The 24,287-nt window shown below is 40.0% G+C and overlaps 1 protein-coding gene across 5 annotated transcripts in view; it reads right to left on the bottom strand.

Annotated features, from left to right (window-relative positions):
• Positions 1-24,287, bottom strand: part of CREBBP (CREB binding lysine acetyltransferase) — a 97,800-nt gene continuing 73,513 nt past the window's right edge. For all 5 annotated transcript variants that reach the window (XM_074886617.1, XM_074886618.1, XM_074886616.1 and 2 more), the window contains 12 exons: positions 19,836-19,916; positions 19,016-19,072; positions 17,655-17,732; positions 17,095-17,162; positions 12,881-13,031; positions 11,915-12,061; positions 11,364-11,477; positions 10,810-10,975; positions 9,234-9,401; positions 5,909-6,070; positions 5,364-5,645; positions 1-3,674 (listed from right to left, as the gene is read on the bottom strand). In XM_074886617.1, coding sequence (XP_074742718.1) covers positions 1,506-3,674; positions 5,364-5,645; positions 5,909-6,070; positions 9,234-9,401; positions 10,810-10,975; positions 11,364-11,477; positions 11,915-12,061; positions 12,881-13,031; positions 17,095-17,162; positions 17,655-17,732; positions 19,016-19,072; positions 19,836-19,916 — 3,643 coding nt within the window. In that variant the 3' untranslated portion in view covers positions 1-1,505. The remainder of the gene's footprint in view (positions 3,675-5,363; positions 5,646-5,908; positions 6,071-9,233; positions 9,402-10,809; positions 10,976-11,363; positions 11,478-11,914; positions 12,062-12,880; positions 13,032-17,094; positions 17,163-17,654; positions 17,733-19,015; positions 19,073-19,835; positions 19,917-24,287) is intronic.

The following is a 24,287-nucleotide window of genomic DNA, read 5'->3' as shown; positions in this document are numbered from 1 at the left end:
TGATTTGTTATTTTTTATTCCACAGAAAACCCTCAAATCTAGACTCAGAGTTAACAGCAGAAAAATAGTGTTAAAGTCAATAGGTTCATATTTTACTGTAGACTAAATAAATTAGCCTAGAATTAACTCAATACTCTCTATTTTCCTTTCATTGGTGATCCTTCTCTAAATTAATGCAGTTTTTAAAAAGCAACGGCTATTAATAATTTATTCCAGTTAACCCTTATGGATGAACACCTGCAAATATTCCATGTATGGGAACCACTCCCCTCTCCTCTCCCTCCCCGAAAAGGAAACAATCACTAAAGGGTGTTGTAAAACAGACATGCTACCTACAATACTCCATGTATCGTGCCACTCCTATCGATGCCTCTGGCTGCTCTGTGTAATGAGTGAATATTCATAGCTATGTCTTACAAAGAACATGATCAAAAAATATATAAATAAATAAAAACCTTAAACATTCTTACATGGATTTTAAAGAACAGAATACATGTTAAAAACTTCAGTAATTTATATCAATTTTAAGCAATACTTTATATACAATGGAAAAAAGACATGCATAGTCCAAATACAATGTTGAAAACAGCATTTTCATAACAAAAAACCCAAACACTAAGTGTTAATACCATGTACATGAATTCAAGAAGGACCACCCTTTTTGTCTGTTGCACACAGTTTATTTAACAATATGATATTATAAGTAAGAAATGAGTTTGTTGTTTTTTTTAACCATTCTATACAGTGATTGAATCTTCTTGGATTTTCTTATTTATAGTAATTATAGCGCTTGCATGATTTACACTAGAATTGCTTTTCCTCATTTCAAGTTTCACACAGAAGAAAGAAAGAAAAGAATGCTTCTTCTCTATTCAAATCAGCACGGTCTAAGAGTGATCATCCCTATTTTCATCTAAAACCAGTTTTATCAGAGAAACAAAGCAACAATTTCTACATCTGCAAGACAAGGATTTTGGCATTGGCCAATGTGTGTTTTTGTGTGCAAGAGTCAATTCCTATCTTTCCAGGGGTAATACTTCAAATGCCTGCAGAGTTCACTATAGAAAAAAAATCTTCCAGCAACGTGTCAAAGTTACCGGGATACATTATAATGTTGCATTATTTCAGGAAACAGTTTCTGAATATTATTTTTTCTTCTTTTAAACGCAAATGTTTAAAGTCTTGAAAATACAAATAAAAAATATGAATATAATGAACTTGTTTTCCCCATTAAAAAAAAGGTATGAGTCAACAGCAACAAAAAAATAAAAACCAAAAAAACCCACAAAAGAGACCAGATATTTTAACCGCCTGGCTTTAACAAAAAAATATATTCTTTGTATTGTTTTTTTTTTTTTTTTTCTTTTTTAAACAGCAATTCATTCTTCCATGTGTAGGAAGCAGCAGTTCCATCTAGGATTCAAAACAACCCAGATGTCTGAATTTTCAGTACAAAATGTCCAAGAACACGAAAGAAAAAAAAAAAAAGTGATGCTCCCATAATGCTACAAACCCTCCACAAATTTTTCTAATGTGTCCCCGGTGGTGTCACCGACCAGAGACAATTCGTTAGACAACGCACTCCTGTTCGGGGTGTTTAGTTGTGGAAGCATTGCACTCTGTTCTGGGTTGCCCAAGTGTCCCTGATCCATGGAGCTAGCCATAGTAACTGCGAGTCCTGGGTGGGGGGAACCAGTCTGGGGAGAGACGTGGTGAGGTGACGGTTGGGGCTGTATCCTGGGTGACGGGCTGGAATGTGGTGGCTGGGACTGGGGACGGGGAGACTGAACGGGTGCTGGGGACCGCACCTGGTTGCTGAGGGAGGTGGCGATCTGCTGGCCAGGGAGATGAGACGCCTGCGGTTGTCCTGAGAGCATGTGCTGCTGTGGGCTCATGGGGTTGGGCTGCCCGGGGGACCCTATCTGCTGTTTCATCTGCTGCTGTTGCAGGATCCGCTGCTGCAGCGCTTGCTGGATGTTGGGTGTGCCGTCCGCCCCCATGCCGGGCTGGCCCATCTGGTTCAGCTGCCCCATCTGAGCCATCTGTCCCATGGAACCCCCCTGTATCGATATATGCTGTTGCATCCGCTGCTGCTGCATGGCTTGAGGGTAACCTCCCGGTCCTTGAGGCTGCTGGAACTGGTTATGTCCTGCCATCCCTCCTGCCATGCCAGCCCCTCCTTGCTGCTGCTGCTGTTGCTGCTGCTGCTGCAGTAATTGCCGCCTCAGTATTTCTCTGTACTGCGGACTCATGTTGGCCATGCTGGGGTTGTGGCCGGGGTTCATGATGTTTATCGCTTGTCCCTGGGGATTCATCGCTCCTATCCCTTGCTGCTGGGGAGGAACGCTCGGTCTCTGCACTCCTGCTTGCATCGCGTTCATGTTCTGCAATCCTGCTTGAGCGTGCATGCCTGGCTGTTGCATGCCCGTCTGCGGCTGCTGCATCCCGGGCTGGGGCTGGATGCCTGCTTGCGGCTGCATCCCAGGCTGGTTAGCCACGTATTTGGCTGTTCTTTGCTTTATAAAAGCTGCCATAAGCTGAGGGTTGGATTTAAGGATATTAAGAACCTGCTGTTGCTGCTGCGGAGAACTGGGTGATTTCAAGGTCCTCAGTAAGTCCTGAAGTGCATTCGGGGGGATGCTCCGGGGCGGCTGCTGCACGCCCGGCATCCTCGGCCCAGCCACGGCTTGCGGCGTCGCCATCGGCATCACCGGTCTCGCCATTCCTGGCTGCATCGGCTGCTGCTGCGGCATTGGTGGGGACTGCCACTGTCCAGGCTGCATGTTGGACATCACTGGACCACTTACGGGGTTGGGCCGGGGTACATTCATGCTGACTTGCTGCATCTGGTTCACTGAACCCACCGTCGGGTTTACTAGTCCTGGGCGACCAGGAGGCAAACCATTGTTAATGTTGTTGACCCTGTAGAGCTGCTGCTGCTGCTGGGCAGCTTCTCTCTCAATCTGCCGAGCTGCTTCCACTGCGGCCGGCGGAGGCTGAGCTGGAGGTGGAGGCGCGGAAACCGGGTTTGCAGGTTTTCCTGTTGAAACAGTAGTAGGGGGCTGAGTTCTCGACACACTGGGAAAGCCAGCCGGTGACATACTTACAGGGGAAGGCTGGGGCTGGGGAGGAGGCTGTGGTGTTTGCGGTGTACTTGGCTGCTGTGTAGGGGTACCAGGCGTTGCTGAGGTAGGAGAAGGCAAACTTTGCTGAGGCACGTTTCGGGTGTTCATGGTAGCCATCCTTCTGCGCATGAGCTGAGCCTGCTGCAGGCGATGCTGGATCTGCTGCTGTCGAAGTTTGTGTTTGATATTGAGACAGAATGGCACAGGGCATTTGTTCTCTTGGCAGTGTTTGGCATGGTAGCAGCACAGAGCTATGAGCTGTTTGCACACCGGACAGCCACCGTTGGTCTTGCGCTTGCAGCCCTTGGTGTGCTGGACAACCCGTTTCATCTTCTGGCAGGATGGCAATGAGCAGTTTGCATTGCGGCACTGACAGGCGTGGACAAGGGACTGAATGCAGCGCTGGATGCTCAGTCGTCGCGACTCCTGGGGGCTCTTTGACTGTTGCTCTCCTTGGCTGTTGCTCTCATCATCCAGACCCAGGCCCCACTTAACCATCTTGTGGTCATGGCTCTTAGTGTTGTAGCAGTTAATGCAGAGGTCGTAGTCCTGAAGGCAAAAAAAAAAAGCCAGAGTTGAGTTGTCTACAGAGCACTAACCACACCAGCCAAAGAGCAGAAGAGTAAGAGTGGCGCTCAGTGAGCAGCACGAGCCCGGTGTGGAAGCACACTTTGGGTTTCAGTGGGTACAGACACACAGAACAACAGCCACGTGCTGTGAACAGCTGCCAGTTTCAACTCACACCCGGTACCCCGAGGCGGAGAAGCGGCTGCACAAGAGACAGCGGGAGGGGACGGTCTGGGGCAGCGAGTGCTGGCAGCTGATGGGGCTTCTGCCCATCTCAGCAAAGCAGGCCTGCAATCACAAGTCTTCACTACAGTGGCTAACAATGCAAATAGAGGCTGTAATTGTGTCTTCATATATGACATGAAAAAGTCTTGCAGGAATTGCTTTTTTGTTTTGTTTTTTTTTCCCTTTTGATGACAGAAACCGTTTACTTTTCTGTGATGTCTACTGGGGTACCTACATAAGGAGGGCCAAAACCTCACAACAGTAAGACAAACCTGCTCTCACTGTCTAAAAAAATAGGGTTTGGCTCTCCATTTAGCTATTCTTAGTGTAATTACTGACTAATAATTACTACCCTGAAATATGTATTTTTTAAAAATCTCTAGAACAACCCTCAAACCAAGCGCAAGTTTCATTCTAAGACAGACACTTACCTGAAAACCTGCTCACCCCCATCCCATTTTCAATGCCCTGTCCTTTTTTACCAGAGGAAGGGCACTCCCTTATACAGAAGTGCCCAGAAGAAACCTAAAGGCCATACCTCCTTCCACCATTTAATTTCCCCTAGTGTGTACGATCCATTTCCTGCAGTCTTGCCTCATGAAGCCCTGTTCAATGCTTTCCTCAGAGGGATCAATTAAGACTCTTCCACTACAAACCTGGCAATAACTTGCAGTGTAAAAACTAGGCTGTGCTTAATTTTTTTTTTTGTGTTCAGCTACAGCCAGAGGTCATCACAAGCCCTCTAGAGGCTACCTCCTCCTCAAGTCCACTGGTATAACTCCATGCATAATTGCTCTCTTAACATAGTTCAGCGGAAGTGATCTAAGCTGTAAAAGGACTAGTCGTTAAAAGCATTGAGCCAGGTTAAGAAGCAATTATTTGGTCTGATCTGAAGGGCAGGTAACCACTACTGCTGGGCCGAAGAGACAGTGATGAAGAGTTGTGGCAGCCTCCTCACCCAGTTCTGCGGCAGGCTGGACACGCACCCGGCTGTGCTCCGTACAACATGAAGTACCATATATAAAGCAGAACAAAAACTACCCTGCAGAGTGGTACACTAATTCTCTCGTGGACGTCTGTTTAACGTGGATGAGCTAATGCCCTGCAGATTCAGACTAGTCTGACGCAGTCACACCCTACTACCCACTCCTGAAGTTCTTTAAAATTAAGTTAAAATATTGTCTATGCAGAGGAGCCACAGTGGAATAAATGATGCAGCAGTAGCCATTCCACGTTATTGGCGTTTTCCATGTCGAGAAACTAAAGGCACTTATTCTAGAAGAGGTACCCCACTGTGGTAGTCACCTTTCCTTAAGTCTCAGCAGCCCTTTTATCAGGATAGGCCGAATTTGGAGAAATTTGGCCAATATAAAAAAACAAAACAAAACAAAACACCAAGCTTGGCTGTAGGGCAACAGAGAGAAGTCTCTGGTGATATACACCTACCTCACAGACAGTGCAATGCCACCTTGTTTCCACATGATGTTTGCACTCATTGCACGTATAGACAAAGCGATCCTGCCCTTGAGTATGTAGTTCTACCAGCATGCAGAGCGTGGACCACTTGGATCGGCGTAGTGAGGAGAACTCCCAGTGCTTATCTCTGGCTAAGGTGAGGAAGGCATCTCGCCCATCCATCAAATCACAGCTAAGTAATGGATCAGGGTCCACAATGGGAGGCAGAGTGTTAATTACAGGCCCAGCATGTAAATGAATCACAAAAAAGACCTGCAGATAAACGGGGAGAAAAAAAATAAAATCAATGAGGTTAGATAATCTTGCAGGAGAAAGCTTGTGTTCTGTTGCAGTAACAGTATGCTACAAATGTTATTTAATTAGTTTAGGTTAATATCTTCCAAAATGTTGTTACACAACAGAAAAAATTCTAGTGCAATCACAAGCTTTACTCCTGATTTTTCAGTTCGAAATATCACCATGCCTGGATTTACAGGAATAAAATCTTCTCTTTACGCAGTGTATTTTGACAGTACCTCTTTATGCTTCTCCATAGTGGCATACAGCTTCTGAGACAGATCATTGGACACATTTGGCATGCTGGGTTTCTTCTTGTTAGCTCTACTGATGCTACTCTTATTCTTGTTGGTTTTTTTGTTGTTCTTTTTCTTGGCGTTTTTGCTGTCGCCCTGGCTTCCCTGCAATAAATGCACAGGAAAGATGTTACACTTTACAGAGCTCTCTCCCATTTGCTGCAGCTGAAAGTGAAACACTTCTGCTGTCAGTAATAGAACTTTGTTCAAATGCCTGCAAATCGGCCATACTGTGTTAAATATATCCTATCTTCCAGGAAAAAAATCAAAAGCCCAACTGTCAGGCAAACAAATTTAAACATTGTTTAAAAATAGATTTTTAAAGTATGCACATACATTAAATAATTTGTATTTTATACTTATTTTTTTTCCTTCTCAAACACTGTATTTTAGCTTCCACTGCTTGCTTTACAAGATCTTCCACATATTTGATGATAAAATGAGTTACAAATAAAATGGACTTAATAAAATTCCAGAAGTGCAGTATTTTGCTTTGTTGTGCACTTGGGGTTTCCCAAACTTGCTTGAGCTCTGATTTAATGTTTGTTTGTTTTTATTGAATAAATTTAGGGCTAGTACACAGGTAAGAACATGCAGGATTTGAAACCAACAAAATACATTACTCTCCATCCTGAAGACTTACAGCTGCATATGCAACTCAAAAAAAAAAAAAAAAAAAATCCCCAAAACCTTCACTTGTGTCTAAGTTACAACACAGACCACAGTGACCATATACTGAACACTAGATGTAAGTAAAGGGAGTAAAAAATAGCAGATGATGCTATTTAGATGACCTGTGAAAACAGAAATAACTTTTAGACTTCTCATGTCCTTGAAAAATAAAAACCCAAGGGAGCTCACCACTCAGTAAAAATTCTCTAACTGTTAGAATGTTGGTTATCGTAATATTAAAAATAAGCCACTGAAATACTCTTGATATATGTATGTACACACGCAAGAAAGTTTCACGAACACTATGTACAAGCAAACACAGGGTTTATTGGCAAGCATATTTATTCAAAGAAAACAAAAATATTCCAACTGAAGAAGCAATTCTATATATAGACTGTTGCCATCCTTCCATTCCATTGATTAGGCTCGGACAGGAATTCCCTGTCCAGTCCTGCTTTTTCTGTAACCAATTTGATTGACTTTTTGACGAAACCTGTTTGGAAATTAAAATTATGCTATTTTTATGGGAATCCAGACAGAGGTCTAAGTGATGTGAAGGTATTCAGAAATAAGCTATTGTATGTTCCCACCTTGACTTCTTTTCTCCAAAATTTTCTACCACCCTGATGAATTAAGGGCATGTCCCCCTTTGCCTATGCATTCCAGAGCATCAACATAGATCTTAAAATTTGAACACCAAAAGGAAGAATAGATTGGGACTTAGGTAACAGTCTAAGTTTTCCTCTACTCCACCTTTAGCAAGTTTATATTTGGTCAGTCATATAAAGCTATTCCAAAATGTTTAAGTAGTTGTAAGGTGGTTTTTGTACTACCTCATTTTGATAGCATTTAACATACTCAGTCAGGTGCCAGACATGCCGACTGCACAGTTATTCAGTGAGCCTTGTCCCCTTCAGAACTTTTGGCAAGAACTTAACCACCTCTTTAGCCGATACATGCAGCACACACTGACTTTTAAGAAGCTTTCTCTCCACATATACAAAGTACAAAGTTTAGGACTAAGAATTCAAGGAAAGATAGACAGAATCTGCACCATCTCAATACAAGGCAAATTGCAAAGATTCAACTGCTTCTACACACGGAGATAGATCCCCATTGCTGGCCATAGTTTCCTCCATAAAGTGACACAAGTTTAGGTGACTGCACTGGGTAAGTTCTCATGCTTTTAATTTTGCCCCTTCTTCTGAGCCAAGTGGCAAAGACCACACTGTTACATTTTTTTGTGCCATTGTTGGATGACATCTTCAGCAACTTGGATGCAGATTTTGTTCCCCAGCTCCCCCAAGCAACATCAATGGAATTAAGTGGGAACACAAGGATGTTAACAGTCAAGGCTGCAATCTTCTCACTTTAGGCAGACAACTTGTATGAGTTTCACAGTTAGCTGTTCTGAACTTTTTAAAATACCTTTTTTCCCCTCTTAGATGCAGAGGTTTACACTGGCATTTTCACTGGAAGGGCACGGTATGATTTATTGAAAGTGATACTGTTAGCAGAAGAGGACTGCAACTTAACTTCCAAGCTTTGTCTTTCAGTTACTTCATACTGCTACTTTGTTGAAATAGTTCAGTATTAAAATTTACATTCGGAGGAACAAGGTGAAAACTATTAACTTTATGATTCCATAAAAAAAACACAGCAACAAACTATATTAGCGTTGAAGGAAGTGCTAAGGTTTAATAGAAGGAACCTTCTGAAATAATAAAATTGATGGATTAAGGTCTATCACTCCACATCCATCACACGTAATACATACTGTATGCAAATTGTCACGGCATCTAAGCTGAATGCAGTTTTTCCCCAGTTAAAGCTTTTGGTTCCACCTCAAACTACTAGACCTCAGATTTTCCTACTATATTTATTTTCAAAACACCTTGCTGCAAATCACAAGTAGAAGGGACAGTAAAAAAGCACTAAGACCATTTGGTTACAGATACAATCAAGATAGAAATAAAAACAAATAATGGAATTCTGGCCAGGACAGTGAAAAACTAAGTTGTTAGGTTTTTTTGTTTGTTTGGTTTTTATACACAAAGAGAAAATGCTGGTGAAGGAACACCACCACCAGGATCAGCATTTAACACCAATGCAAAGCTTTCAATAAATAGTTTTAAATTTCAGCCCCCTACTGTCACGAATGACTACAAGTACCTTTGTTTAAATAACAGCAAAATTTAATTCAGCTTTTAAAAATATAGCATCTTTCAAAATGCAAATACTGAAGGTGATTTGCAAAGGTGTGAACCAGAAACTCAGCCAAATGACTGCAAGCAAATGTAGCAGTCATGATGCAATCCAAAAGTAGCTTAACACATTTCTCTGAGAACAGAGATGCTGAACTGACATAACTGACTTCTGACTCTGTTAAAAAAAAAAACAAAACAACAAAAAACCTGTCAGTGTATTTGTTATCCAAGAAGAAAACCAGAAATGCAGTTAAAGGGAACCCTGATTTGACGTCTGATGTGAATGACCTTCTTTTCTAGTTTACTGGATGCAAACTCCCTAATTTTTTAAAGTGTTCATTGTCAGCTTTGTAAGCCAGAAGCAAATACAGCATATAAAGTTAACTCACCTCTGTCGTTTCACTAGCTGCAGTACTTTCTTCCTTTTTCCTTTCCTCCTCCTCCTGCTCCAGCTCCTTAATGCTTTCTTCCAGCACATTGGGCCAGAAATCACCTTCAAAGTAAGGCAGCTCCTTGGCACTTGTCAGTCTGTCCTCAGTTGCTTGTTTGAAGATGTCCTGTTAAGTGTATCACACAACACCAAGAATAAATCAATGAAGACCGCTTAGGAGAGAGAGGAGAACCAGAGACGTGATCCAGAGCTACCCTGAACAGCTGTGCCTTGCTTACAGCCCATGGCCCACTCCTGGCAGGTCTCCTTTTCTGGGTGCAGTTCAAAAACTGGCCTGGCAAGATTGATAACAGCCCATCCCTGGTTCATCTTAGAAAGACAGCTGCTGAGGCTCTCCTGAACCTCCATTCCTGACATGGTGGGAGAGACTAAGACCCCTCCCTGGTAACTACAGCAATTAAAAATGAAGCCTACACCCTGTAGTTTTTTCCTGCACTGCTCCTGCACAAGAGCACGAGCTGTTCTAATGACAGCAAGTGCATCTCATCCAGCCCTTTCCCTTACAAATTTGAAAGTGTGTAAGCACTTCCATGCACATGTCTGGGCTGTGCATCATAGGTGCAGTAAGCCTGGTAACTCCAGGAAGAATCACTGAATGGACCGGCCAACTATTACACACAGGAAAATTAAAGTCTGGTTGTGGTCGGGGTGCTGTGCGCGGCCTGTGTCCTTCGCTGACCGCGGGCTGAAGCTCTGTGGACCACTCGGCCAGAAAGACCGGGGACCACTGAGAGGAACAGGGATTCTGAAAAGGAATAGGTACTTTACACAGTTGCTCTGGAGGTGGATTTTTATGTGCATTGTGTTTAACAGGCACATACAAGACTAGTCCATTTTCTTCTTCGGATTCATTTCAAGACCACCTTATTAGGAGAGACACAGATTTTCTAGCTCTCTGCTACGCCGGATCAGATGACAAGGCTTGCTATAAGCTGTTCTATTCCACACATTTATAAAGTAACTGTCACTTGCAATCAAAACATCAATTTTTTCCAGCACTGTCACTACCATTAAGAAATTCTTGTAAATTTTAGCATGTCAGGAGTGGCAAATGCTCCATTGCCATCTTTAACTTATTTCCTTGGGTACATGTGTGATAGACAATTATGAAAACCATCCTTTTTCTCTTCAAGTGAAGAAGCTCTTTTATAAGCAGTTTTTTTTGATTTCACACTAGCGGGGTTCAGTATTCCACCTGATCCTCCAGAATCACCAGAGGCAAACAACTTCTATAAGCCTTAACAAGCTACATACTTCCTTGCCTGGAAGACTGCAGTGAAGGACAAGTACATGAAGGCAGGCTCTTGCACACTTTTCTTAATGAAGAAACCAAACCTAACAGATTTTTAGTATGAAAGGCAGAACTTCCAGAAAATCTAAGAAAATGGAGACACTAGCTGAGAATAAAAACCCCTGTACAACACTACCACAGTTTCACGCATTACAAAACAATATTAGCTACCTTCAAATGAAAAGCCCATAAAAATTAATTCAGGAAGTAAACGGTAGCAAACCTTGTAGTCATGAATGATTCTCTCAGCAAATGCTTTGTCCAGCATCTTCTTATACCATTCTTGCAAACGTTTGGGTTTGGGTATTTTCTGATCAGGCGGATGGCAGTGAAAAATATAGTCATCTCCTTCACTTGGGGGACAGGCCCAAATGTGTCCTGTCACATACCTGCGTTTCACACACAAGAAAAAAAATCTTAACCATTTTGACTACCATCTTAAAATTTACTCAAACAGAGATATAAATTCAGAGGCAATAACCTCTATTTATGCAGGAGGTGAGAAAAGGTCCAGGATATAATAATGAAGCTTAAACATCAAGTGAACCTCTGATAAAAAGAATGATATGCTGTCAGTTTAAGAATCCTAACAACAGGAAAACCACCTTAGTGATAAAATCCAAGTTTCTCTCTCCACTGCAGAAGAGGCATGTGTTCCACATATCTCGGAGAAGACAGAAGGAAACAGAGACTATCCCAAGTGAAAACTACTTGGCATCCTGGATTAAAAAAATGCTAAGAAAAAAAGATTTATTTCTTGACAGAGATCTCACTTACCCAAGTTTCTTCACGTACTCCAAATATCCAATGAGGATTTCATGATAAACTGCAGTTCGGAGACAACGGGGGCGGAAGAAATGAATACTATCTAGATACGATATGTACACACGCCTATAGTAATGAGAGAAGAATGATAGAAAATCATGTATGGCTGAACATCTGTTTTGTCTACTGAGAACTGACTGTTATACTAGATACGTATACAGCCATACTGAACAAAGAAAAATTAATGACAGTATTTTAACGCATATTTAAGCATCTTAACATAGTATAAACAGTTCTCAAAAGCAAAAGATGAGCAGCATTTTTTTTAGACAGAAAGACTACATATTGAGAGGCAAAATTAAATACAGAATACAAAAACTGTAAGGTTTCTGTTGTGATATTTGTTTTCCCCTTCAAAGTAATCTACAGTCATACAGCAGGACTTATTTGTGCCACAGAACTGAAACGTATCTCCCAGTCTTCTGTATTTGAGAGTAATTGTCCAGTGAATGTAGCAAGATGTTCTCTGTGCATGCACCACTGGTACAGAAACGAAGGAGTACCTTGTATTCGGAGGGGGGCAATCCGAGCCATACTCCTGGACATGCATGCCAAAGAAGCACACATCTACTCCGTCTATCTCCTCAAACGCAAACAGAGCTTTGGTACGGTAAGGGAAAGATTCGGACATCTCACCAGAATCCACAAATCTGGAGGAAAGGGTGGTAGGAAGGAACAGGGGGAAAAAAACCAAACCAACAAACATAAAAAGCCAATTATTAAACCAGTGTCCTACCAGAATGAGGAAATTCTTTTCAACCTTATTTTTAACTCATTAGAAACATTTATGCAGAAGTTAAACAGGGTCAAATCACAGCTGTATTAGAACAGGGAGTCCTGTTACTAAAACACTCACAGAAAGACAGTTTCCATATAGTTAACCTATGACTGAACAGGCAAGCATTGAGTACAAGAGCATCCTCAGAAACCACAAGCCTTTAAATATGTTGCAGAGTAGAAAACCTGATGCATTAAGATGAAGTGATGTCACATTAACACTGTCATTATGAAGTAAAGCCAAAATACTTCATAGAATGTTTTAAGCTTTTCATTTATGATGAAGCAAATTAAAAATAACTTCTGAAAGCTAAATTATTTATAAAAACACAAAACGAAGGAACAGTAAGGAACAGAATCTCAGCAACTGCTCCAAACTGAACTATGAATTCTGTACGCTAACCAAAATGTGGTCAGACTCTCTCAGGATTTAGTGATACAGTCACAGCGTTATAACCAAAACCAGGATGTCCCTGATACCCCCCCAGTCAAAATACAACTGTCACCTCTTCTGAGTTCATTTACTGCATACTGCTTTTTTTGCCCTTCATAATCTTACTCATGCCTAAGTTTCAAAAATGTGCAAAGGTATTAAGGTGCAAATTGACAGTCTTGCAATATTTATGGAGGAAGACTTAAATATTAAAAAAAAAAATATCAAGATTGCATTTACTGTAATTAATAGAACTAACCTGGATTTCATTCCTGGTTTAACTTCTACTGTCTTATCTGAACTTGCCACTACTCTGACAAAGACCTCTCCAGCTTCAGGATGATTCTGTCGCCGCAAAAATTTGTTTACTCTATCTTCCAAATGGTTTCCTAAACGCGTAGTCTGTAGCCCTAGAAATGACAGGGGAGAACATAACAGAAACATGAATACTGAAGAAATCACTGTTAAGTTCAGGGCATTACCATGCTTGTAAGGTCTTTCAGCTTGCTTCTCTGTCCAGAAGTAAACTCCCCCCCCCACCCCCCACCTTTGTTTTACCTCCATACGAAAATTTGATATTTTTATTTATGCAGCCAAAATTAAAAAAGCAAAACCATCCATGTTTTTACCCAAGTTCTAAGTATTCATACCCTATTATGAAAGCTAAAACCACTATAGTGGGAAAATTACTTAGTAAGTGAACTAACAAAGAAGGCTTTACGTAGCATTTTTAAATTTGCAGGCTTATTTTATGAACACTGCAAATGTTTTCTCCTAACAAAAACACTATCTGGCTGTTTGACAGAGATTACATCACTTCACAGATCTGGCTCAATGCCACACCTTTTCAAGCAAAGCAAAGCAAATCAACAGAAATGAAAAGCCTTTTGACTTCAATGGAGATTTCATTGCTTTTTCTTTTCTTTTCAAGAGAGCTTTTAGATTGAACAGTTACAGTAATCTGCACATAAAGCTTAAATAGTTCTTGCACAGCGATAGAGGTCTTTAAAAGTTCAAGTCCACGTATTGTCCAGATCCTCCCTCTCGGTCTTTACATTTACAATTAGCTTTTTTGGCAACAGCTGTTTTTGTAGTATTGCAGGATGTGATGGTTTTCAAATAAATCCACAACAAATTACAGAAATTAAGATGAAGATTTTGGTTTAAATTAAGAAAGCAGAAGTAGCACACTCTTTTGACTGGAAGATTTATGACTATTTCTCTTATCCTTCTGTACTTATTTTACCAACTAGTATTTCTATGTCATTTTTATGATCAATCTGCTATCTTTTCCAAAGTGATGGTGCAATCTACAGATGTTTGTTTTACTAAAATGCATTTAATTTTCCATTAGCTCTCCACTGCTTCATTTTTCAGTTATTATTTGGCTACTGACACAAGTCTGTTGGCTCTTCTTCCCAGCTACTGAGCTTGAATGAAGAATGATGCAGTGAAGTATCTACGCTAAAAATTATTTTAGGCTCCAATATTGGGGAAAAACCCCACATATACTCAAAGATGATCTCACTTTCTAAGGGATTTATATACTTAAAATTTTATTTTACAATCAGTTTACAGAAATTGCCAAATGTGGCAATCTTGGTTTAGTCTGCCCTCTTGTCCAGTGAGAGTCTGTGGTTATAACCAGCACAACACAGTCTAAACATCATTTACCTGGGAGCCAATAATTACATTTAAAGGCAGGTTAAAGTGAAAATACACTATGCCCTTTACCAGTTCCAATACACTGGCCTTTCCTAGTGTTTCTCAGCCCAATACAACACGTTGGGCTTTCCATATAAAACAGAAGGGCGCTGATTTTAAAGGAAATTCAAAGAATTCCAAAGAAAATTCACAAATACTTTCTGAATAAATTATTTTGTTTTGTTGATTTCTCTGAAGGCAAACAGAAAAAAAAGGAACGGCTCCATTTCAGCTAATGAGTTGGTACATTTTTAGAAAGCCATTTTAGTTAACTCTACTGTCTTGTGTTTTCGTTTTATCATCTTTCCAATGCTAAGCAACCAAAGGATATCTGCTTCCTTCCTTATGCTGCAATGCATTAAGACTTGAGAAACAAACAAAATAAAGACCAGATAGGAAGATTAAAAAAAAGGCAGCATGAAGATTACATGCACTGTAAGGAAACGATCTGAAAGCCACATATTTTGATATATTAGAATGCGCAAATTCTTTTAGAAAGCAACAGGATTTTGGTTCTTGGACACCTCTAGCATATGTACTTCCAATAAAAGCTCAGGTCTCAATGAAAACTGCAGTGCAAAGTTTAAAAAAGGCATCCAAACTGGAAACACCACAGAAGGCTTTCAGGCTGCTTGAGTACAGGCGTTCTGTTGCAGTAGCAATGGCCAGACATTTGTTACTGGATGAGTAATCGGACAGATAGGAAGAAAGTCAGACTTCTGGCTTACTGTAACTTTTTGTCAGGAAACTACTTTGGGTGACTTATGTGTCAGGATATCTTTTGTCTTTGAACATCTCTGCATTAGCTACTGGCTTAGTAATATTTGTACATTTTCTTAGTAAGGAAAATACTTCAAAAGTTAGGAATTTCACAGCGTAATCCAGCTGTACACTGGTTTACAGGTTATATGTGGCATGCTATCAGTCAGCTTTATGCAACTTACTTGTGATGTGGCTAAGATAATCAATTTTACTTAATATACATTAGGAATATGAGTGTTACCATAACAGTTGAGCAATAGCTTGCAGCTGAGGGACATGCTACCTTGATTATTAGCAGTTGTGCCAGCATGCTTGAGAGAGCATAGAAATATTGATGGCAATGCAGTAAGTGGAGGTTTTTATGGGGAGGGAGGGGGAGAGGAAATGTTAATGTTTCAAACTTTCATCTCTCATGTTTGGTTTTAGGTCAGTAGTAAGACCAAGGTTTTGACAAGAGCAGGCTTTCCTTGCTTGTTCTTGTGTTTCCATTAGAGCACTGTTAAAGAAAATGGATCTCATGAGCTGAGCCAGTGGATTACAGCTGGCAGCAGGACTCAAATCATCATGGGAAGAAGAAAACAAGATAACCAAGCAGCAGGAAAAGGAGATCAGTGAAAAGGGAAAAAAAAGCACCATTATTTCCCTGCTCAGATTCCCAAAGAACAGAATGGTTACCTTGAACCAAACGGCTGGTTACTCAAACTTCAAGCAATATCATAGAACAACTACAGACATCCAAGGAATCACATACTTATTTAAGCTAATTTACATCAATATATGCCCTAAAGTCAGCATATAATAGAAGAGACATCTATTTAAAATGGTTATCTAAAACTACATTTTTATTTCATCATTTTATTAATGTTCTCTTACAATATTAATCTGTCTTTAATGAGACTAATTTTCGTCTTCTTAACGATACTATCTTGCACGCGTCAGGTTACTCCAGAGACCTGTTTTGATTACTGTAACCTAATATGTCTCATACACCATTATCATCTCCAAATTATTCCCCTTCAAATCTCTTATTATGCAATCAACCACACACGAAGTTATCAAGAAGTTACATTTAATGCAAAACCACTCTTTTATTACAGTTTGGAAGATTCAGGCTTGCAAAGTCACAGTATGACAAGGCAATGTCCAGAACTTCCAAGAACCAAAGAAGAACAAGGGAGGAATCAAGTGCACCTGCAAGTTCTAGTTGTTCAAGTGTCTGAATCACCCTCTTGGTTTCTACACTCACTTTATGCCACTGACACTGCATTTCCAATGTTAGCCCCTACTCTTCTCCCCTAAAACGTGTATGAGCAAAAGTTATCAAATTATGTTCTCTGATGTTAAATGCATGCAAAGAATGCCTGGGTAAGGATTACTAAGGAGACTGGGACAACTTGACCTGGCAGCTTTTGGCACTCTCTTTAGTGCACATTTCAACAAGATTATGACAATGGCTACTTTCAAGAAAATCTAGACATGTAGTACAATTGGTTACTTATTCCAGCAGACAGTTCTTATACCACAGTCCACTCTAGAAGAAAAGCTCTTCAAATACATTAGTACTTGGCACTACCACAGTACACCTGAAATGCAGTACAACTTGTTACTACACGTTATTTGAAGGGCACAGAGGTGACAGTAATTTACTACAGTTTCAATGCTACATAGAAACATGTCTAAATATAGCCAGTAAAGTGCGTGCAGCCTTATGTTTCTCCTGTTCTGTTTCCCCCTCTTTTTTTTTTTTTTTAAATCTTCGAAAAATAAGGACATAGATGCCAAATACCTCGAGCAGCATTGAGATTGACCACAAAAGCATAAAGGGTAGGTCTTTAAAATGGTGATTAAAATTCTGACAGCTACTAAAGCCTTGGGCTACACTACTCTCCACTTTGCAAATGTTCCTGTACACTCTCTCATGACAACAGAAAGTATCAATCAGAAAGCTACGAGGGGTGGCAGGGAGCAGATGAAAGTTGAAGATAAAACCAGAAATATCAAACTCACTTTTAGCACTGAATTTGTTTTCTTTGCGTGTTCTACCAGTTTTCTTCAGACAATTATCACAGACAAACCTATTGAGAAAAAAAACAATTGCCAAAATCTTAGCATAAACCCATTACTGCTTAGCTTAAGCCCAATATTTGAAGCCATAAGTTAAATGTCAGAGTACAATATATTTTTCTCTGGATTTGAACAGCTTGTATCTCTCCGTTTTCAAGGGACTTAAAGCCTTTATGAGCTGGTTTAATTCTGCCAAGCAGTTACACCTGCGTTTGAGTTCTGTAGTATACAAACTTACCTCCAACCAGCTTCCACTGTTTAGTAGTTAGAAAGAAACCACAGAAAACTGCATATTTGAACAAGTCAGTTTCATGCACATTTTCACCTGAATATACTGAAATGAGATCCCAAACACCAAAAATAGGGTATTTTATTTAGAAAGGCACTCAGTTCTTAAAACGCCATGACTGCATATTAAAGAGCAAAGGCAGAAAGTCCTAATTATATAAAACTACATTAGTCTTACTGTACAAGGGGTAAAAAAACCTAACAAAACATCTTACCCTGAAGGCCAAATAATATCATAATGTAATACACAAATCTGGTGCATCTTCCGACCACACTCTTTGCAGTCAACAAACCTGAGAAAAAAGAGCAGCCAATCACTTTTGTTGTTAGGCAAGTAATTTTCCAGAATTTATCAAGAAAGGACTTTCCAACCCTCTGCTAAGAACTGAATCTACTTCAGCAGGCCCAATTTACATGTCAAAAAACTACTTACAAGAATAGCTTTAGATATACATCTATCAATCTCATGTGCAAATAAGATATATATATATATCTTAATATATATATTAAAATGGACTAGTTTAAAAATGTGAAATGGGCTTTCAAGCACAACTTTTTCTGGATCTTTTTTTATCCTTTGCTAAGTAGAGTTCTGAGTTTTCCCAACTTCAAAGAATTCTACTCAACAGTACCTCTACAGATTTAATTTTCAATTGGTGCAACAACCACAAGCTGACTAAATGGTTGCTCAACTTACTGTGAATGTAAAAGCTAGTCATTCATGAATCACTGTGCCAAGAGAACACGTATTAGCTTGTCTTTGCCTGCATGGGTCTGCTGTAGTCTTTTTTTTTTTTTTTTTTTGGTCAAAATAATAGGTCAAAATTCTTTTTTGGATGGGAACTTTGTTACAAGTTTTCCCAGTCAAGACTGCAACACTGGTCATGAAGCCAATGCATGGCTGTGTATCTTTGCAGTCTACCTTTAAAGGTCTGGGGGAGAAGCTCTATTTAGTATTTGCAAAGATGAGAAAAGGAATCAAAATGTATTATGTATCAAGCTGACAGAGAACAAAGTAGCAGTAAGATAAAGTCTTGTTTCAGTGAGTTAAGGACAGTAGGAAAAGCAGCACAGTGCTACTAACGACATGTTGAACTTGGCTTTTACCCAACTTCCTGAGGGTAATAAATGCAAGGAAGGAGGGTGGCTCTTTCAGTGGGCTAAACACGCAGGTGAAGAGAAAAACGTGTTTTGGAAGTCTAGCTAAACCGGGAGAGGAAAATGCAGAAGTCCCCCAGAGGTACTCACAGCTTGGTGTGAAAGGCTCTGTATGACAGAGGGCCACTTTCAGCCAGCTGTGCAGTGCTTTGCAGAACACACCTTAGGAATTACCCAAATAAACAAATCTAGAAACTGCCGTTAAAATAGGCTCACACCTTCCTCTAGGATATCAGTGGTAGACATCAAGTTTGTATGTTGTGCTACAAAGTCTAGAGAAACATTCTGCAGCGGGTTTGGGCAGCGCTGGGGGGAAAAGGAAGACTTCTTTATTCACTACCTAATTTCTGAAGTGCTGGCTAAGGGACAAGTGAAAGTGATGAGATTGCCTTAAATAAAACAACAGGCTGGTACTTACGGCTCTGGATCTAGTGTATCATTTTTCTTCTTTTCAAACTGATCCTTAGAGATGGTTCTAGAGACAAAGAGTTAATATGAAAACTCAGTGGTACCTTTATATCAGAGGCTGAAACAATATCATGCTTTTCTGAATCGCAGCAAATGAGCAAGCCTCAAGTCAGAAGAAAGCATATCAGTATTTATTTTCTTTCAGAGAAAGCAATTCAGTTCGTTTTCTTTTAAGCTACAGAAAATATTTTTCCCATTTCACTTTGTGTAAATTAAAAGCAAAGTAAGAGATACCCAAATATACACGTAAATTTAAAATCATAAAGAACAAGGGAAGCTATTGTCAGTAAAGCAGCCACCTTCCAAAATAGCTTGTATTCCTCAAGTCTTAAAGCATCTTATTTTCTGGTCAGGTTAAAGGCAAGTCATTGGTTTCATAAACAAAAGCTGTACTTCAAAAAGGTGAGACATCAGGATTAGCTGAAGTCTTTCATTTGAAAAGGTAATGGAGTAGTGACATTTATTGACACAGCTTCCATTCCCCCCCCCCCCACCACCTTATCTACTGTCTGCCACCCCCCACAACCAGTCTACGGACAGCTCAAGTAGCACAACCGGACACAAGCGATGTTGTTGGGCAGACTGATAGACCCAACACAGTAACAACCGTTAATCATCTGTTACTGTAAAAAAAGAATCTCCCATTAGTAAGAAAGTAGGCATTTCCCCATGAACACCACCACTGGGCACAGGTGTTTGCTACCAAATCAGGACTACACATCGTCTATTGATGTGACTACTTGGCATGAAGAAGAAAGGAAGCGACTTACGTTTGAGGCTGGGAAGGGTCATCACCCAGGGTGACATTCTCCCCCTGGATTTCAGTGAAACACTTCTCACAGAAGTGATACCTGTCAGCAAGAAGGCCATATTTGGGTGAACTGGTCCAGCACAACATACAGCCACCCAAGCACGGAGCCACCAACCAGAGCAGGGCAGATCACCACGACGAAAGGGGGGGCGTTGTTGGTTGATTGATGGGTCAGTGTGGACAATGAGGAGGAACAGAGGGGGGGGGGAGGGCAGGATTAGAGAACAGGGGAGGGAACAAACAGCACAGACGTAAGAGGTAAGACGCAAACACCAAGACAACACAGAGCAGAAAGCCAAGGCAAAGCACAGATTAGCATTCGGTCTCATTTTATACATTACTAACAAGTTGTCGGGTGTCAAATTCAAAATTTGGGGAGGATTAATGAAGTAGCTACCAAGCGCTACGTTTGTATAGACTTCAAATTTAAGAATTTGGATTTGATTTGCGTCACTTAGGAAAAAATGCTCTTTGATTCCAGGCTTGCGACTGATTTGAGTTTCCTCTGGGTAAAAAACCAGCCTGTCAAAAAGCTTTAAGAACACATTTATTACAGATTTAAGTAATTAGAAAATATGCTGAAAGCATTTACTGTTTGTCAGTAAAAACTGTAAGAGCAGAAACACTTGGTATTGAAAAAATCTATAAAAATATTAAAAAGTTATTTGACTGTAAGATTAAATGTGACCAACTGCTCAGCTAGTATTATTGAATATAAATGAAACCAAATCCATACTCTAGACAAACATTTAACAGAAATGCAATTATGGGTCAGAGTTTCCAGCCATTTATCTATATAAGTACAATATATGTATATATGTGAACAACATTAAATATTGTACATACATACAATATATTTATCAGGTAAAGACGTGGAATTAAGCTTTACAAATTGAATATGAGGCTAGGTACAATTTTCGGTCACCAGACCAAGAGCCAATCCAAGTTATACTCAGCAAAACCAATCCTGCAGTTTAACAAACCAAGCTGAGTAAATTGGAATACAACTCTATGAAAATACAATCTGCATTTGAAAAAAAATAAAATCAAAAGTTATAAGGATTTTTTTTTTTTTGGTGGGGTTTTTGTTTGTTTGTTTCAGATGAACTGGAACCAAAGTTGTCAGGGTCATTTAAAAAAAAAAAAAAAAAGGAGGCTAAATGTTTGGAAAGGATATGAATTCACACATGAACAAAGGTAACAAAGAGAGGCCACAGCTGTAAAATGCAGAAAGGCCACAAAGGATCATCAAAATAAAGGAGCTTTATGGAGGATCAAGAGTGAGAGAGTATAAGCAGCAATGGCAGCACAGTAAAATGCAGTTTTAGTACTCAAACACTAGAACTGTAAGAATGGTAAGTATAAAAGGCATCAAACAAGACTCAGTGTCACAATGAACCAACAACTTAAGGGATGGAGATTAATAAATACGGCAGCTTGCCCCTTCAAACACACACTCATACACTTAAACTACTGTCATCCAGATAACAGATCTCCAAGGGTGTGCTTTCCTGGAGACAACAAAAGCCGTTTATAGGCACTTATTGAAATGTATGGATCAGAATTTCCTCCTGCTGAGACACACTGGCCATCGTGTCACCACTGCATGTTTTCTAAATGCTCATGAAACACAGCGCAAGCAAGCAGGAGTGGGTCCTTCAGCAGCGCCCGATGAATCAGGGGAAGATGTTCTGCAGAGCAATCTGCGTCCTCCCCAGGCCAGAGCCAGGTCCATGTTACCATAGCATGATTTACAAGAGCCTGAAAACTTCTGCAAACTCTGCCAGCTGGCTCAGGCTTCAAGAGCTACTCTGCTAGCCAAAAACCACTTAAATGCAGCAGCACACTGAATACTCCCCTCTACCGTGGGATTGACAAAAAGAGGAAAAAATTGTATTTTATTCTAGCTAATATAGCCCGTATTGAGAAATCCACGTAATCATCTTACCAGCAGGGCAGCTGCAACTTCGATAGCAACCACGTGAGCTAAAATGCCATGCTCCCTGCCCAGAGGGCTGCTTGCCAGTCTACCACAGGTTAAACTGCAAGCGACTTCTCTTCTCCTGGGTCAGCTCAACTAGGATTAAACTCATCACCCTCCCAAGGAAAACCAAAGCTTTTGGAGCTGATAATGCAACAGAACAAGGCCAGGAGAAAAAAAAATGTATTCCATTAAATTGTAATCATTGGGAATGATAAATATATTATGGGTATTAGAGAGCAGTATTACAAGAGAATTTCAGGAGTGGATACTGACACTGCACATCTCATTTACACTGCCTTCACTTGCCACTCGCCCCATACATCTAAACTGATACAGTATCATTCAATAATTTTTCTAAAAAACACCCAAACATAACAGGGTCAGAGTTTTATACCCTTTTACACATTGTCCATGTCCTTTTTTTCTATAACGTGCTTCTTTATATTATTCAATTAAAAAAACCCACTAATTATTTTCCTTACTAACAAGGTTCCTCATTTTAAGTCAGATTGGGAAGGACTGAAACACAGGAGGAGCTAAACAGGGGAGTGTGTAGCCAGAAAAATCCACGGTCAAGGCTCCTAGTAATACTTTGCTACATTTAAACAATCCCATAAAAGGTTAATTCTGATCCATTTTCAGAATAATTTATGGGCTTTCAACGCACTCATGAAACTGAGCAACGAGGCTGCCTTCGATATTAGATTGAAGTTACGCTGCAGAAATGTAACTAGCTTCACCAGCACAGATATTTCACCCTCTGTTCATGCTGCGGGAAGCTCGGTCTCGCAGGGACGAGCCCTTTGGTTCAGCAGCGCGTTAAGCACGTGCTCCAGCGACCCACGGATCTGACGGGGAGCACGGGATTTCACACGCTGCAGAGCCGAAGCCCAACACTAGCGAGAGTCAAGCCTTAATCCATGATATTAAAATGAGGAAATAAAAACTGAAATAGAGTGAAAATGAATCACCTAAAGATCATGAACATTTGTCCATAAAATAACCAAGATGAAACAATAGCTATAACTTATTATGAATATGGACCCTCAGAAACGGAGACTTGCTTGTAATTCACTGACTTTTGCACGTCACTACAAATATTCAACAGAACTCATAGAAAGCATACAATATTCTAGTTAGTTATAGAAAATCCAAAGGATGTACTTATTGCAATACATCAAAAATGAAAAGCTTTTCAAATGCAGACTGTTCAGGTGACTGATTCCTGTTTATCAAAGAGTAACATTATGGTTCAATACCAAAGTCCAGAAATGCTCAATCTCTGCATTAACAGGTGAATTTCCAACTGTAATTAAGTGCATTCAAAGGAAATTCTAAATTAGTAATTGGATGCTAGTACTGATATGAAATACCAATCAGTTTTCTCAACTGGATATTCACACATGAAGTGTATTTTCTGAACACTTGCTTTAACCTAAACTTCTGCCTTATTATGGAAGTCAAACAGTTCTAAACCAAATCATTAACTTTTAATCACTGAACTGTAGTGTCAGAATTCATTTATTTAATGGTGCCTAAATATTCTTAGGTGTAATTTAGTTATGTGATACACTGGACTTTAAGTACATCCAATATTGTTATGTAAATGGAAAAAGTAATTTTGACCAATTAAAGATCTACTGGAACCACAGAATTTGTTTTTCACTAATTTGCTACTCAGTTAAAAATCTAAGATTTGAAGATCACTGTCACAGGAAACAGTTATTTTGACTGGCTTAGAGCAATACAGCTGATGAATAAGGGCTTTCTATGATCTGATAGTCCAAATGCACACTTAAAAATATGGTGATTGATCTGTAGAAATATTTTGTTAAAAAAGCCAACCCAAAACCCCCATTCATCACTCAATTTACTTGGCCCGAAATAGAAAACGTCACCTCCCTGCCTCCAACTCAAAATCACCTCATATCCCCAAACCCCAACCCTTTCTCGAGACATCTGGATGAAAAGAAATTCACACCTACTTCTCTTCTGCTACTGGCCTACTGACACTTAGACAAATCACCTCCCTTTTATTACTACTCTTTTAGACCAAAGTCAATGTAAACGCGCTATCGCATTTGTAACAGGTAGGAAACTGAAATATTGCACCACCGAGTCCAGAAGAACCCACTGCCCCCATCAACCCTGTACTTCTTGCTAGCAACAAACACTGTCTTCCACTGAGTAATTCAAATGATTTAATAGTAACTTAAATAGCAAAGGTATATCTGAAAGAAAAGTGACCCCTTTTTCAATTTTGTTGAAGTTGCTATTCTTTTCAAATACAGTACAACCTGGATGCCTAATATGAAAAGTATTTGAAATTCTACCACACAGAACTGCTATTTAAGGGTTCCCCCCACCCCATTCCAGTACTGAAGTACTACCTCTTTAAATGCATTTTAATTGCTTTATTTCTCTTCA

The sequence above is a fragment of the Strix uralensis genome, chromosome 16, assembly GCF_047716275.1.
Source record: "Strix uralensis isolate ZFMK-TIS-50842 chromosome 16, bStrUra1, whole genome shotgun sequence".
Taxonomy (NCBI): Eukaryota; Metazoa; Chordata; class Aves; order Strigiformes; family Strigidae; genus Strix; species Strix uralensis.
This window is presented reverse-complemented; position numbering and strand designations above follow the sequence as displayed.